We start from the raw sequence: 15,545 nt of genomic DNA, 5'->3' as shown, positions 1-15,545 counted from the left end.
ACCTCCGATATTTTCACATTGATGAACTTTTAAGTCTGAATGCTGACATAACACCAAAGGCCATCCGTTACTGAGATGTGGTAAGAATGTGAGAAACTCACATAGGGGAGTAGTGGCTATGAAAAATCCTATAAACTCAAAAATAAGAAAAGGTTTGTACCTTTTGCCGTTCTTTTGATGCAAGCCAGAACCCCAGTACTTGGGTACACCTAAGTATTTCAGTTTGTGAGAAGAAATCCATTTCTTAACTGAAACAAGAAAAAAAGTTTCCAAATATGCATTGTTACAGCTTTCTGCAAAGCAATTATTGCCATATTTGTGTAAGGATGTGATTAGTTAAATCAGACAGAAAGCAAAATGATGAACACCTATGGATAAGTACTAAACATTTACTACTAACTCACTAAGGGGGCAATCTTATGGCAAGATCTGCCAGGTTGAAAAGATTAGGACGCACTGGCTCAACCAGTGCTAAGTCCCCAATCATGGCTCAGCTAAGGATATGCTCATATAACTTGCTCATCCCAGCTCGGCTGGCAGAGCCAAGGTCAGTGTACCCAAAAAAGTGGCATTCTGGGGCTGTACCAGAATGGAGGGGTAAGGGACTTAGGAGGGCTCCTAAGCCCAATCAGTTTGGTCATGTGACCTGGCGACCCAGCACAGAACACTTTTTTTGAGGTCTGTTTTCCATCTGCCAGGCTTAGGCAAAGCAGCAGCCCTGCCGCTGAATGGCGCTTGGATCTGGTGTAACTTTAACTTACACCAGCTTGCCTTAGGCCAACCTGTTTGTGCATAGGATTGCTCCCTTAGTTACTAAGCATGTGACCTAATCAACGCTAAGCATTTTAAGGCTCAACAAGATCATAGATTTAGAAGGTACCACAAGGGTCATCTAGTCCAACCCGCTGCAAGGCAGGAGTCTTTTACACAATGTGGGCCTCAAACCCATGACCCTGAGATTAAGAGTCTCATGCTCTAACAACTGAGTTAGGCGTGTGCTTAGGTCTCTCTCACTGAAATTAGTGGGATTTAAAAGGGCTCAATTTAGGAACTGCATTGTGCCCTTTCTATCATTTATGCGTTCCACGAGTTTCTTTCTGCCTTCTTGGCAATTTTAATATAGCAAACATCTCGCCTCCTAGCAAATTCAAGTATATTATTTAATTAAAATTGCTTATGCTTTCTCCCCCCTTTGAACAGCCACCTTGTGCTACGGAAATTCCACTTTCCCCTTGGAAATTAGTGGCTGCAGCCTCAATGGGCTGTGACCTTCGAGCATAAAAAAGGACAAGAGAAAGTGTTCCAGTTCAGTAGGCCCTGTTTATAAACAAATTACCTTCAATAACTACCCAACACTGCACCATTATGAAGAAACACAGAGTTGTAATTAGGTATGCCCTCAAAGTTACCATTCAGAGTCCTCCGAGAACTATGGTTTTTGTTGCCCATGAATCATTAAATATATTATTACACCTCTCCCAACGTCTCACGTCAGGATATTCAAAAAGGTTTAAAGAAGTTGTTTTGTTGATTCAAACACCAGTAGATCACTTACTTAGGTCAGGTTTAGCAGTTCGTGTGTAGAAACTCAGTTCTGTAAAGAGTGGTCCATTGTCACTGGGTTCCTTTGAAAAACACACATATATATATTTAAAGTGAAAGCTTTCAAATCTGTTGGGTACTCTCCTCTCTCTAGTAAATACTTTTTAACAAATAAAGCTTTCTTCCCCTGTCCTATGCAGAATTCTAACAACCTAACCACTGTAAATTCTCTTCCTTTTTCTTTATCTTCTTAATGACTGTTACATAAAACAGCATTCAATTAAAAAATGAACATTTTTGTAGATTTCAATGCTGGGAGCAGGGATTGACTGAAAACTTAAGTGATATTCTGCGTTTCAGTAATATTGTGGTATGCAGAAATAGCAAATTACTAATATATACATTTTTGCTTGACCCCCTCTTAGAGGAAATATGTGTTTGTAACAATGGAATATACCCTATAACAGGTCAGATCACTAGTTCACCTAGCCCCAAACTGTCTATTCTAACAGTCCACAGCTCCCAAAGATCTCAAGCAGAGATCTTACCCATCACCTGTTCCCTGATATTTTTGGTTGAGGACACAAGGAATAGAACCTGGGACTTTATGCAGGCAAACCATGGGCTCTGTTACTGAGCTATGGTCCCTCCAATATATACAAGGGATACTTTTTTATCATAGAGTTGGAAGGGACCCCGAAAATCATCTAGTTCAACCCCTTGCAATGCAGGAATATGCAACTGTCCCATATAGGGATTAAACCTGCAACCTTGGCATCATCAGCACCATGCTCTAACCATCTGAGCTATATTGAATCAGTTCCTATGACAACGAAGGCTCAGATCATCCCTGACCACTGGTCATGCTAGCTAGGGATCATGGGAGTTGTAGGCCAAAAACATCTGGAGGGCCAAGTTTGAGGAAGCCTGGCTCAAGAGCACAGATCATTTACCACTAATGGCAGTGAGTGAGCTTATGCACACCAAAGCCTAGTAGGCATGGGTGATTAATGTTGGTCAGAAATGTTCATGTTAGTTCAGCCACGTCCTGCTGAGATCTGACGCAAGTTGAACGGTATGGTAGGCCTTCCCTTGCCAAGAAACCCATTTCAACCTTGTTTTCTTCTCTCCAAAGTACAAACTTTGCCCATGTCATATACCACATTATTTTGTCCACATGAAGTTGACTTAAGCAACTCAATCTTGATCCAGGGTAAACTGAAATGTACACAAGTACTTCTCATATCTACATCTGGGGTCATACGTCCCCATCTCTAAGAGACATTTACGTTTTCAAGCTGTCTATTCTATGTAGTCAGAGGCATTCATTTATTAACACAATTTGTCTCCATTATGGTTACACACTAAAGCAAGCTACAAAGTACTGATATTCTGTATAAATAAAATGTTTATATCAGCATCCTCTTAAAACCACACATATATCACCGGCATGAACTACGCATTAATGCTTTTCAATACATTTAGTAGTCAGGGGCATGATGTATAGGCTATTTTTACAAACATAAACGTAATCGATTCATAGTGTCTATAACTCTATAAATAACAGGCAGCCCAATACAGGCAAATTCACGGCACTAGCTTACTGCTACCAGGCAATAATACTTGCAACTATGCTAAATGGAAACTTAACAATTTGGCTTAAATAAATAAAAAATAAAAATAAACAGGCTTCCCTCTTACTGTCAAAATGGGCAATAGTCTCAATAGCAAGCAGGGTTTCAGCAAATAGGGCCAAATCCTATTCGCTTCAAGGGGTGCCATCTCCCCCGCCCTCCAACTTTCCAGGGATGCCACATCCACTCCTTCTCAAGGGGTGGCGAGACTGTGGAAGAGGGAATGGAGAGGCAGCAGAAAGGAAGTGGCTGCACAAAGCTTGCACTCTGTCCTCGGTGACACGTTCACTTTTTATGGGGAAACGGGCTGTATCAGAAGCAATCCATGGCTCTCTTTCCTATTGTTGCTGGTCTGGCTGGTGTATGGAGTCAGAACGCCCCAATATAGCAGAGGGCTCTGAAACAAGTGCCCAATCATCTCCCAGCCACCTCTATATCGACAGTCTTGTTCTGTGAACCGCCCTGAGACCTTCAAGTATAGGGCAGTATATAAATTCAATTAATAACAATAACAAGGTCAGGCAATAAGATGATGAGAGGTACAGTTGGACAGCAGTCGGGGACTGGACAGGGGGGGGGTGATCTGGCCCTCCACTGTGTATAATGGCTTGTAGCCAGAATTAGTTGCCAAATAAGTAATTATAGCTAAGCACCTCTAATACCATAATAAGGACATATACAATACCAAAAGTTATAAGCCCGTACTCCAGCTCCAATCTGTCACAGCATTAGTAACTGTCCATTTCTTATGCGATTGATAAATATTTCAGGGAATCTTAAAGCAGAAAAACAATCCCAGCAGATGAATGCAGTAGGGTAATTTGAGACTATAACCGTGCAGTTATAGGAATGTAGGTCAGTATGTGTTCAGTTATTTCAGCAACAGGACAATGTTTGTGTTTTTTAAATGTATTATGTATTTATTTATTTCCATTTATGAATGTTCATATGAAGTGGTTTAGCAATGCGTAAGGAATTCTAATGGCAGAACAGAATAGAAAGATTTTAAAGCAAGGCTTCAACTTATCTAAAATTATTTCAACCTACTTGTAATTCATGGGACATTGGGTGCCTAAGGATTTTCTCTCCACAAAATTCCACATACCTACTGAAAGAGTCTTTCTAGTTTTCCTAGGATATTCTGTGCATACTACCGTACTTCAAATATATACTTACCACTTTTATAACATAGGGTGCATCACTGGTGACTGATTTTGAAGAATTAACATCAGCTGTTAAAATATGAAGGGTTTTCTTATCAGCATGGTGAAAGAACTATTTGCTTAATATACAGTTAGTAGTAACAAATAAGTATGTTGGACGCTTAAAGTTAAGTTTTCAACTTGTTTCCTAACCAGTGGTTTGACGCTGGCTTGTTTTGTAACTGACCAAATTTTGTGACAAATCACAGTTCCTGGTTTTCACACAATGGCAAGGCAGGATTAGAGGAAACTGAAAATAAATGCTGGTGAAGTTCTCCTCCTGGCAGAAGGAGATGGTAGCACACAAGACTGTTTTGTTCAGGCGCATTGCAGCTCCTGGACACAGCGCTAAACTATGGTTTAGTGTGGCAAGTGGACATGGCCTGTGTGCACTGTACAATAATACTGGTGAAATCCTTCTCCCATTAACACCGAAGGAGGAACGAATAGGCGACTTCGATTAGACTCATTCCAGCTCATACACACTGCGCTAAACCATAGTGATAAACATGTGCTTGTTACACTTAACATTTAAATTTTCCGTGCACATGTTAAATTGTACCATGAAGTGCCTCTCCGGGAATTGCTTGTCACTTCCAGCAGGCACTTAGCTTCTGCAAGTGACGAAGATAGTGACATTAGCCTGTCTAACTCTTGCGAGCCAGAAAGGGACCGTGCCCTCTGCATTCCAATTATTGCTAGTCCAAACAGAGCAAGATCAGTACAGACAGCACAGTAACGGTACCACTGAAGAGCCACAATTGCATCAATTGCTGAAACTAGAAACTACACTGTCTTTGAGGTACTTCCTGTTGCAGGTCTTGTATTAATACTCTGATCACCGTAGAAGCGAATGCTCTTATAACACAGAAAGGCTACTTTTTATATTAAGACTCTGCTCATTTATATTTCAGCTCATAAAGGAATCCTGTGGCTGACATACTTATCAGAAGTTTAGAAAAAGCAAAAAATATATGCAGGGATTAGAAAGTAAGAGCCTCTGGCTTCAACCTGGCAGGAAACAAGTCTTGAGACAGAAATCCCTCCCTCTCCTTTACACTATGGCCATCAATTTCAACTTTCTGTTCCTAAACCAGATTACATACACACACACACACACACACACACACACACACACACACACAAGAAGAAAACTCATTAGGCAGTGATGAGTAGGTTTTACATCATAACAAATTTGAGACACAAACTCCAGGTATTACTCTGGAAATCTCTAGCTGAAATGCATTATTCATTTTTACAAGCCATGCCCAGCCAACAGCCAACTGTGTCCAAACTTACACATAACAAAGGACATAAGAACTGCCTTGCTTAATCAGACTAGGGTCTGTCAAGTCCAGCATCCTCTTTCCAAACAGCAGCCAGCCAGGTGCGTCTGGGAAGCTTCCAAGCAGGGCATGGAAAGTGATGAATAAAATCCAGATCAGCAGCAGAAACTTAATAAGCTAAGCAAATGAATAATCTAAACAATGCAGAATGTTAAGTGTGTCTTTGGGCTCATCAGGTGATAATTTTGAAGGAAAGGAGGGAAATCAAGCTGCCATTCTCTAGCCAAATTGTGCCCATGATAAATTGATTTCACTGTGTCCATGTTTTTGGATTATATGTTCCCCACACCACCACCCCTGGCCTAAAGAAAGGAATGCAGTGCTCCAACTTTAACAGGCTTCTTTCTCAGGCTTACCAAGATAGAGGCAGCCAAAACCACCTTTGCCTATAACCGGACCAAGCTTCCAATCTTTCTTTGATAGGTCAGTAAAAACTTCTCCTGGAGGAAATTCTTCTGCAAGTTTCCGTTTTGCAGGGCCTCTTTTCCCAGCTGCTTTCTTAGGCATATTCTAAACTAAAACAAAACAAAAAACAACACACCTGTTAAGAGGTAGGTTATTCCACACAGTCACTTGCTTTTAGTTGTTTAATATACCAGTTCTCTTTCTTCGACATATGCTGCCTCCAACAAAACCCAAGTACTAAAATAAGAACCAAACAAATTCTCACTCCAGAATGAAGATACTTGAAGTGCTGTTTTCTCCCCCTTTTGGGACAAAATTGCCTTCTCCTAATTGAATCTTAAAACCATATTCCCACATGAACAACATTAAGAATTCTTTAGTTTGTAAATGGCATATGTATCAGCGACCAAACTCTCAAACACTCATTATGACCATACAGGTTATTTTAAAACACTTTTACCCTGCTCTTGAGCTGAAAAGACTTCCAGATCCATTTTAAAAAGCGTGCGCGCACACACACACACACACACACACACACAATCCCTGCCCCCAGGCTTACAATATAAAAGCCTCAACACGAAAGGAAAAGGGGACGAGACAGCGGAAAAAAGCAAACTCAGGTATTGTTATCATTTTAAATTACAGCTCTTATAATGAAGAGCTGGAATGGAAATTGCTCAGGTAACCTGATGGAATGGGAGATAAGGGAGAGCCAAAGGCAGCTGATCTTTCAGTACAGCCAGTTGAAGATCCATACTTCCTTTCTTTCTCTCTGCTTCAACTTGGTGGCTACTGCAAGGTGACAGCTGAGGGACAGCCAAAGGCAGCTGGTCTTAAAAAGGGATTGGACAAATTCACAGGGAATGAGGTTATCAATGGCTACTAGTCCTGCTGGCTATGTTCTGTGTCTACTGCTGGGGGCAGTATGCCTCTGGATGCCAGTTTCTGGGAATGGCAAATGAGGAGAGGGTTGTTGCACTCAAATCCGGCTTGCAGGTTTCCTGGAGGCATCTATCTCTTGTGCTGCTGTGAGAACAGGATGTTGGACTAGATGGGCTTTTGGCCTGAATTTAATCAGCAGTTCTCAATCCTTCATAAAGACTGAGTACATCTGAACAACCAGTTTCAACACTTCTATGTGAGCAAAGCTCTTTATGCTGCCCTGTTATAGACATTAATTGTCTTGTGCTCTAAAATGTGTCTTAATTATCTAGCCTCACCATAACTATGACCTCACTATCCAGTACTGTAGATGGAAATGGCAACAGAGCAAATTGGAGATGTTGAACCAGGGGGGAGGAGAGGGCTGTGTTGATGGCCAAACAACAGTTAAAATTTTATCCAGAGTTTCTGCACCTCATTCTCATGAGTGCAGGTAGAAATAACCTACAAGTCACAGCAGCAGCCTGGCAAGCCTCGATGGCAAGCCTACTTTAGATGTGGCAACATATTATATTACCTTGTTTCACAAACATGGGCAGAGGGAGTAAGGTAACCTGGCTGAAAGGGTGGTACTGTATACAATTGCTTATACAGTAATAAATAAATATTATTGTGCAACGTATTCTCAATTGGAAGGAAAGTGCTACACAGTTATAAATGCTTACTTGCAATGCACATGAAGGGAGACTACTTAACTATGAAAACTAAAAGCAGGACTCTTTCTAGGAATCCTACTGTTATGCTAACTGCACAGGCTCCATTTCCTGGCCGAGAATGCCCACATCCATCTGCTTATGATGGCACTGTGCCTATTTGCAAGGTGGCCAAACTATTACTAGGGCCTTGATGCCAAGCAATGAGTCTGAATGGGCAGAACACAAGTTTCACAGTATTCATTCACTTCCAGGCAACCTGCTCTTTGTGAAGATATCAAATCTTGCACAACCCTACTTATGACTACCCCTACAGCTCAAATTTAACTCACTGCAAACATCCTTTAACCTGCCCCGAGACTCAGGAAAAGGTACTTCTGTCCATTGGGATTTAAGATACAGCAGAGGCAATTTTGTGCAGGCATCCATGCACGTTTCCACCCAATTTTCCTACAGAAAAGTCAGGTTAGATATCTAAATAAATATGAATATGCATAAATGACTTGGAGATGTTAGCATGTGCAGTTTCACGGATGGCATGCTGACAACAGTGAGCAGCAGACTGTCAGATAACACAAATAGCAGCATCTAGTTGTTGTTTTTTCAAATGGCTTAACTACCATGTGAATTAGAAGTATAGGAAGCAGCCTTAAATTGGGTCAGACTATTTGTCCATCAAGCTGAGCAAAGACTATTCCCATTGGAAGCAGCTCTCCAGGGCCTCAGGTCTTTACCATCAGCTGGTTTCTAAGTAAAGATGCCCAGGGATTGAACCAGGCACCTTCTGCATACAATGGATGTGCTCTGTCACTGAACTACAACACCTCAGAAATGCGCTGGATTAAAAGGTATAACTGATATAGTTAGCTGTTGGCTATTATATTTGAGAAGACTTAACAAACAGGGTTCTCCTCTTTTTGCCCCTTGAAAATAAACTGTTCTGTTCATTAACTAACTATCACCCCTTGCTTTTAGAAATGTGCAAATATATATAAGGGGGGGCTGTAAGGTGCAAAAGCTTAGGAAAATTAGCTAAAGCAGTTCTATTTGGGCATTCTGGCATAAGGTAAAGGTAAAGGGACCCCTGACCATTAGGTCCAGTCGTGACCGACTCTGGGGTTGCGCGCTCATCTCGCATTATTGGCCGAGGGAGCATGACAAAGCTGCGTCTGGCAAACCAGAGCAGCACATGGAAACGCCGTTTACCTTCCCGCTGTAGCGGTTCCTATTTATCTACTTGCATTTTGACGTGCTTTCGAACTGCTAGGTTGGCAGGAGCTGGGACCAAGCAACGGGAGCTCACCCCGTCACAGGGATTTGAACCGCCGACCTTCTGATCAGCAAGCCCTAGGCCCAGTGGTTTAACCACAGCGCCACCTGGGTCCCAAAAGGTGCAAAAGCTTAGGAAAATTAGCTATAGCAGTTCTATTTGGGCATTCTGGCATACCTAGTTTTTATCCCCACTTTTATACACTGCCCAGGCATCTTCTGATAAAAGGTGATTAACAAATGAATAGATAAAATGGAGAAGGGAGGAAGTGGAACTGTGTTGGTGGTCCTGACAACCTACAATACCAAAACTAGAATAGACTCATTATGAAAGCATAAGAACCACAACTTTAATTATTTTATTTGTTTATAAAAATATCCTTGTCTTTCCATAAAATGCTCCCGGCAGTTTACAATGACAAAATCAAAACAAAGCTAATGTTAAATAGAAACATAAAAGAAAAAGCAGTAACCGCAGTCATAAATAAATTAAATAGGCCACTTTAAATCATTACAGTTTCTTCTGAGAAACTATATTTTGGCCACAAAACAAAAAGTTCAAGATTATGAAAAGGGCCCATCTTTTGTTCCCATCCACTATACTCCATATGGTGGAAGATCGCCAGGAAAGCCTCAGTTATCAAAGTTCAAGGTCACTTGGTGTAAGATCTCATAGTGAGAAGGGAGTCCAAGATGGATGGGAGTTTCTTAAAGCACCCCCTTGGTAGGTGTAGGTCACAAGGCTTCTGACTCGCTTTCCAGCCGACCTGACACTTGCATGGAGTTTGTATTCTGAAAGCAGCCTTTCTTCCTAATCTTATTTAAGTGAAGGGGTCAGGGGAGAGAGGCAAGTTAAGCAGTCCTCGTGATTTTGTGAGAAGAATCTGAAGATGCGTGAGCTACAGAGGAAATAGGTCATGACTTTGTTGCCCAGGGTCTGTAACTTTGCGAACTAAGATACTGTATTTTCCTGCATATAAGACTACTTTTTAACCCAGGAAAATCTTCTCAAAAGTTGGGGGTCATCTTATACGCCGGGTAGTCTTATACGCAGCTGCAGAAGCGATTTCAGGTGCTGCGGACATTTTGGAAATGGGCAGCGCGGCGCTGGAAATCGCTTCTGTGTATATCCAGATGCGATTTTCGGCTTCCGGACATGTGCAGAAGCGATTTCTGGTGATGTGGACATTTTGGATATGGGCAGCGTGGGCATGTCCGGCCCACGGACGATTGTAGGAAGAGGGGTAGTCTTATACGGCGAGTATATCCCAAACTCTATATTTTAACTGGGAAAGTTGGGGGTCGTCTTATATGCCCAGTCGTCTTATACGCCGGAAAATACGGTAGATTCTCCTCTAGTGAAAAAAACAAATTCTGAACACAGAAAAAGTATGCAAACTAATTTATGATATATTCTATCCTGAAAATGGAGGGAAGGAATGACATAGAAACTGGACTTTAAGGCTGATTTCAAAAAGCTTAAGGAACTACTGGGTGAAATCCCAGTCAGAAATACTCAAAGAGAAAGGAGTCCAAGACAGATGGGAGTTTCTTAAAGATAAAATATTTTAAGAAGGCCCAAAGGTAGACAATTTCAACAGAAAGTGGGAGGCACCTACATAAACCAATGTGACTGCATAAGGAGCTTGCAGATGAACTGAGATGTAAGGAGGGAAGGTATAAGAAATTGAAGAAAGGAGAAATCACAAAGTAAAAGTCTATACAAGTAGCCAAGAGTTGCAAGGAGGAGGTCAGGTGGGCCAATGCTCATAATGAGCTCAGGCTTGCAAAGGAGGTTTAAAATAATAAAAAATCTTTCTTCAACTATGTTTGAAGCAAGAAGAACAAGCAAATAGTATGGGCAAGTATTATAGTTGAAATAATGTTCAGGTGGCGCACTTGGAACACCTCTCACTAGGCAACAGTCTTTTTTGCTCCATTACGGTATATTCCTCAACAGTGTGTTACAATGATCTAACTTAGACATAACTAGGGCATGAATGACTGTTCAGTGTCATTGCATCTGCCATTAATTTTTCTCCCCCCCTCCCTCCCTCCCTGCACACTTCGTTTCTTAGCAGCCATTTCCTATTATATGTTTCCATCCTTGCTGAACAGAACTAAAATGAACATGCCTCTAATTTATTTTGAACACAAAGTTTCTGCTGTGTGGGAACACAGAATGATTCAACAGCTGATGTCCTTCCTCATTTGGTAGTGCTCTAATCCACCACAAACTGCTGTTTATTTCAGCAAGGTTGCTTCCTTTTAGTGATCAGGCAATGCCACTAAGTTTGTAACTACTGCATAGTTGAAATTTTCTAAGAAAACCCAAGGAACAGGGGACATACCACACCCACGTTCAACCTCAAAAATAAAGAAATTAGATTTTCCTCTTATTTAAATGAGGAGGCACTGTTTATCAAATAGGAGAAAGGGGGGAAATGAATATGGATACTTTAGTAATTTACAAATGGCTGTAACAAAAAAAATATGAGCAGTACTTTGCCCATGCAGCAAAGCTTCACTGCCTCTTTCCTGCTTAAGACCTGTGTACCCAGAAGCTCTTATAAAGTTTCATGGACTGACAATGGATATGGTGCTAAGGTGGTTGTAAGGAGGCTGCAGCAGAAAGAAGAAACTAACAGAAAATGGGGAGGGGCTTACATAAGCAAAAGTGCTTTCCACTTGTGCAGGTTCTGTTTAGATGAGAGCTGAAACAAGTGCAAATGTGACATGAAGGCTGGGAACATCAACCCTGCTATGTTGGAATCCCTTGCAGACTACCACAATGCCTGGAGACAGGCAGGCAGGTCAAGCATCCAGCAGTGATCAGAGGAGGAATGACCACTGGAAGGAGCGCAGAGAAGAAAAGCCATAGCACACTTGCAGCAGCACAACCGGATGCCTTCATCTGCCCCAGCTGCAACAAAACAGGTCTCTCCAGCATCAGTCTCTACAGCCACAGCCAGCGCTGCAACCTTTGACTTCACCCCCAAAGGAGCACTCCTCCAACGACAGATGGATGCCAACCAGAGTTGAAACAGATAATTTCCAAAGCAACTAACATCTGATTATTTATTAAATTTATATGCAGCCCTTCATCATAAGATCTCAGGGTGGAAACGGAATAGAATTCTTCTCAGGCCTTTAGTACACTTTGGGGGGGGGGGGGGTGAGTTACCAGAAGATGACATGTAATGTCAGGTTCTGTGGGTTTATATGCCACAAACTCCATAATAATATATGAGAAATCCTTATTTAGAACTCATTAACAAAACTCCCATTAAGCTATTTCACCTCCTCGTTATTAAAAACAGGTAAAATGGAAGTACAAAACAAAGTCCACACACATTTTTACATGAGACAAATTGCTTTTGAGATTCTCTTATGCATTTAATGTGAATGTGCAAAAGCAAAATAATAATAATGCAGAAATACAAAAGAAACGCACGCAGAAGGTACCAGATTCAAGTCCTGACATTTCCAGTTTCAAAGAATATCAGGTAGCAGAAAAAGAGTCCTGCCAGTCAGAGTAGACAGTCCTCTGGGCTAGAGATGAATCAGTGGTGTGACAGCACTAATCATTCAGAGCACTAGAACCACCAAGTGAAACCTAAACAGGATATTGACTTCTAAAAATATCTTCCACCTGGTTATAGTAAGACACTTTATTATATGAATGCATATAAATAATACATAATTTAATTCCGCTTTTCCACAGCTGCGGCATACTGGGTTGACCTTTTCACATTCAAGTATCTACAACTCCTAAAATCTCCTTCCTTGTCAGTCACTCATCAGTGCAGATCCCGTAAGTATACAGTATATTCTCAAATTGTTTATATTTAACTTAATTTATTCAGTTACATGACTACATTGTTGCTATTCTAGCCTCACAGCAAGTCTTCAAGGTAGGTTAGGAGGAAGACAGCCATTTATTAGAAGAGCCCTCTGAACTTCATGGATAGAAATGTGAACCTGGATTTCCAAGACCCAAGAATATAGGATAGTTTACCATTTTTTTTAAATGGTTTGCAAGATAAGAGGCACAATATAAACCAATTATGGCATAAGCTGTTGTGGACTACAGTTCACTTCATCAGATCAACACTAGCCCACAAAATATTGCCCTGTAATAAACATGAACCTTTAAGATGACAAACTTTGCTTGTGTGGCAAAAGACGAACATACCATAGATCCCACTCTGGAAGAGATTAAGCTGCAATCCTAAACAGTCTCACTAGAGAGTAAGACCTTTCACTATAGAACTTCCTTGTGAGAGCATTGTACTGTCGATCATGATGGCTAAATGGAACATCTAGGTTCAGGGGTAGTGTACCTTCCAAATAGCTGATACCAAGGTCAAACAACGGGACAAATTACAAGATGACATCTCACTGCCCACTGTGAAAAGCAGAGTGCAAAGGTGTGTGCATCTTTTTGGACAGATTCAGCATGGCTCTCTTGCAGTTCTATTGGTACGTGACAGCTCTAAAAACTCCGCCACTACAATGCCTTTGTTTTGCATTAAAACTTGTTGACCTGGAGTATCCTGAGCTGGAATACAACCTGCCACATTTACACCAAAGGGAATTCCCTTTGGAATGGGCTTCAATACAAAGTGAGATAATGAAAAGGCCTCCAGCAGGTGATGGTTGTGTGTGAGATAAAGTGTGCAAGAGCACACAACCCCCTTCCCCTATCTCCAAAGCCAGCATGGTGCAGTGGCTGGTGCAGTTTTGGCTGATTGTCACCAGCAGCCTTCAAGATGTGTCGGATTGCCACTCCCATCAGCTCAATGCTGTGGTCAGCAGTAATGGGAACCATAGTCCATAAACATCTGGAGGGCCAGAGGCTCGCCATACCCAGGTGAACATCCCCACTTGCAGTCCAGCCTAACCACATCTATTTAGTTGCAAAGTTGCTTTGGGTTTCCCTGGGCAAGGCAAAATGACAAGAAATTTAATAGATAATAATAAATCCACGGGGCTTATACCCAGCCAAGTGGGGTTAGGTTTTATAATAAATAATAAATCCACGGGGCTTATACCCAGCCAAGTGGAGTTAGGTTTGCACCCAGCCACACACTGAGCGGCCTTGAGCCCTGTTTAAGGAAGTTTTTAATGTTTGATGTTTTATTGTATTTTTAATATTTTGTTGGAAGCCGCCCTAGAGTGGCTGGGGAAACCCAGCCAGATGGGCGGGGTATAAATAATAAATTATTATTAGTAGTATTATTACTCCCTGCCTCTCTCCTGAACAGGCCTCCCTCCCAATGGTTCCCATGAGGACGAAATGGGCCGCAGATACAGCCACCTAAGCTGCCTCCAGCACCTCCAAGGATAATGAGCGCAGCTATAATAGTGATTTTAAGGAGTCTCAATAATGGGGAGGAGGGCAAGGATTGGAATGAGATGCAGACGCACTTTCTTCTCCCCGTTTGTATCTGATAAAAGTGACCCTAGCCCACTCTATAATAATAATAAATAATAATAATAATGTGCCACAAAACTCCCTCACAGAAAAGTCCCCCCTCCCGAGTGGCTCCGCCTACCCCGCAACCTGCCAGCCCACGTGTAGAACCGGGAGGGGTACCCCAAGGATCATCTAGTCCAACCCCGCCTCACTTCGCCTCAGCAGAGTTGCCCTCCCAGCCCTACCCTGGAGGCTGTTATTTCTTATTCTTATCATCATCATCATCATCGTTATTTACACTGTGCAGCTGGGAATGCCGAAGGGGGGGGGGGGGAGAGGAGCGAGCAGCCTGGGCCTGCGGCGGCCTAAGCCCGCCTCGCCCCCCTCACGGGCTCGCCCGCCTGCCTTCCCTCAGGCTGCAGCAACGGCCTTTCCTTACTTTTGTTTTTACTTCTGTAATATACCTCCCTGCTTCCCTCCTCTGCTCGCTCGCTTCCTTCCGCCCGCTCTGAAATTCCCGCCGAGTCCCTCGCTCTCTCCGCTTCCCTGTCAAAGTCCGGCGCTCGGCTTCCACCCTTTCCCGCCCCCGCGCGACGCGGCACCTCATTGGTTAATTAATCCACGCGCCCTTCCTCCTGAAAGCGACGAGGCTTCTTTTTTGTGACGTTTGCCCCTCCTTGGCCGCCGTCGCAAGGCAAACGCCTCGTTTTTTTCTCTCTCTCTCTCTCCCCCGACACCACCGCGTGCTGCAATGCATTCTGGGAAGTGTAGTTTTATTTCCCGCGTAGGAACGGCGCGCCGCCGTTTCTCGCTTATTCCCACCCCGCCCACTCCTCTCGCGCATGCGCCTTTGAAGAGGGGGGTGGTGCTAAGTTTGAATGTACAGTATTTTAAACTACCGTACTGTACATTCACTGGTAGATGTTATATATGTTGATTTGTGGTTGTTGTTTTAATGATTCCCCCTGCGCCTCGTTTATGTCTTTGTGGGTCTTTTTTTTCTGTAAGCCGCCTTGAGTCCCCTCAGAAGAAAAGCTGGGGTGTTGTTGTTGTTAACACCCCACCTTTTTCTGTTATTCTATTAATAATAATTAATTTGGACAGTGTTCTCGAAGCTACGAACATGAGTTTGA

At 42.4% G+C, this 15,545-nt stretch overlaps 1 protein-coding gene across 9 annotated transcripts in view; it reads right to left on the bottom strand.

The window, feature by feature from the left end:
* Window positions 1–15,172, bottom strand: part of VRK1 (VRK serine/threonine kinase 1) — a 39,800-nt gene extending 24,628 nt beyond the window's left edge. For 2 of the 9 annotated variants that reach the window (XM_088673130.1, XM_035106469.3), the window contains exons 1-5: window positions 14,852–14,963; window positions 6,081–6,239; window positions 4,353–4,408; window positions 1,556–1,625; window positions 161–248 (exon numbers count right to left, since the gene is read on the bottom strand). In XM_088673130.1, the coding sequence (XP_088529256.1) occupies window positions 161–248; window positions 1,556–1,625; window positions 4,353–4,408; window positions 6,081–6,231 (365 nt within the window). In that variant the 5' untranslated portion in view covers window positions 6,232–6,239; window positions 14,852–14,963. Of the gene's footprint in view, window positions 1–160; window positions 249–1,555; window positions 1,626–4,352; window positions 4,409–6,080; window positions 6,240–14,851; window positions 14,964–15,014 lie in introns of those variants that run through there. The other 7 variants (XM_088673131.1, XM_088673141.1, XM_035106450.3 and 4 more) reach the window with 5 other exon arrangements.
* Between the last annotated feature and the right edge of the window lie 373 nt (window positions 15,173–15,545).

This window comes from Zootoca vivipara, chromosome 1 (assembly GCF_965207765.1).
Source record: "Zootoca vivipara chromosome 1, rZooViv2.hap1.1, whole genome shotgun sequence".
Classification (NCBI taxonomy): domain Eukaryota; kingdom Metazoa; phylum Chordata; class Lepidosauria; order Squamata; family Lacertidae; genus Zootoca; species Zootoca vivipara.
This window is presented reverse-complemented; position numbering and strand designations above follow the sequence as displayed.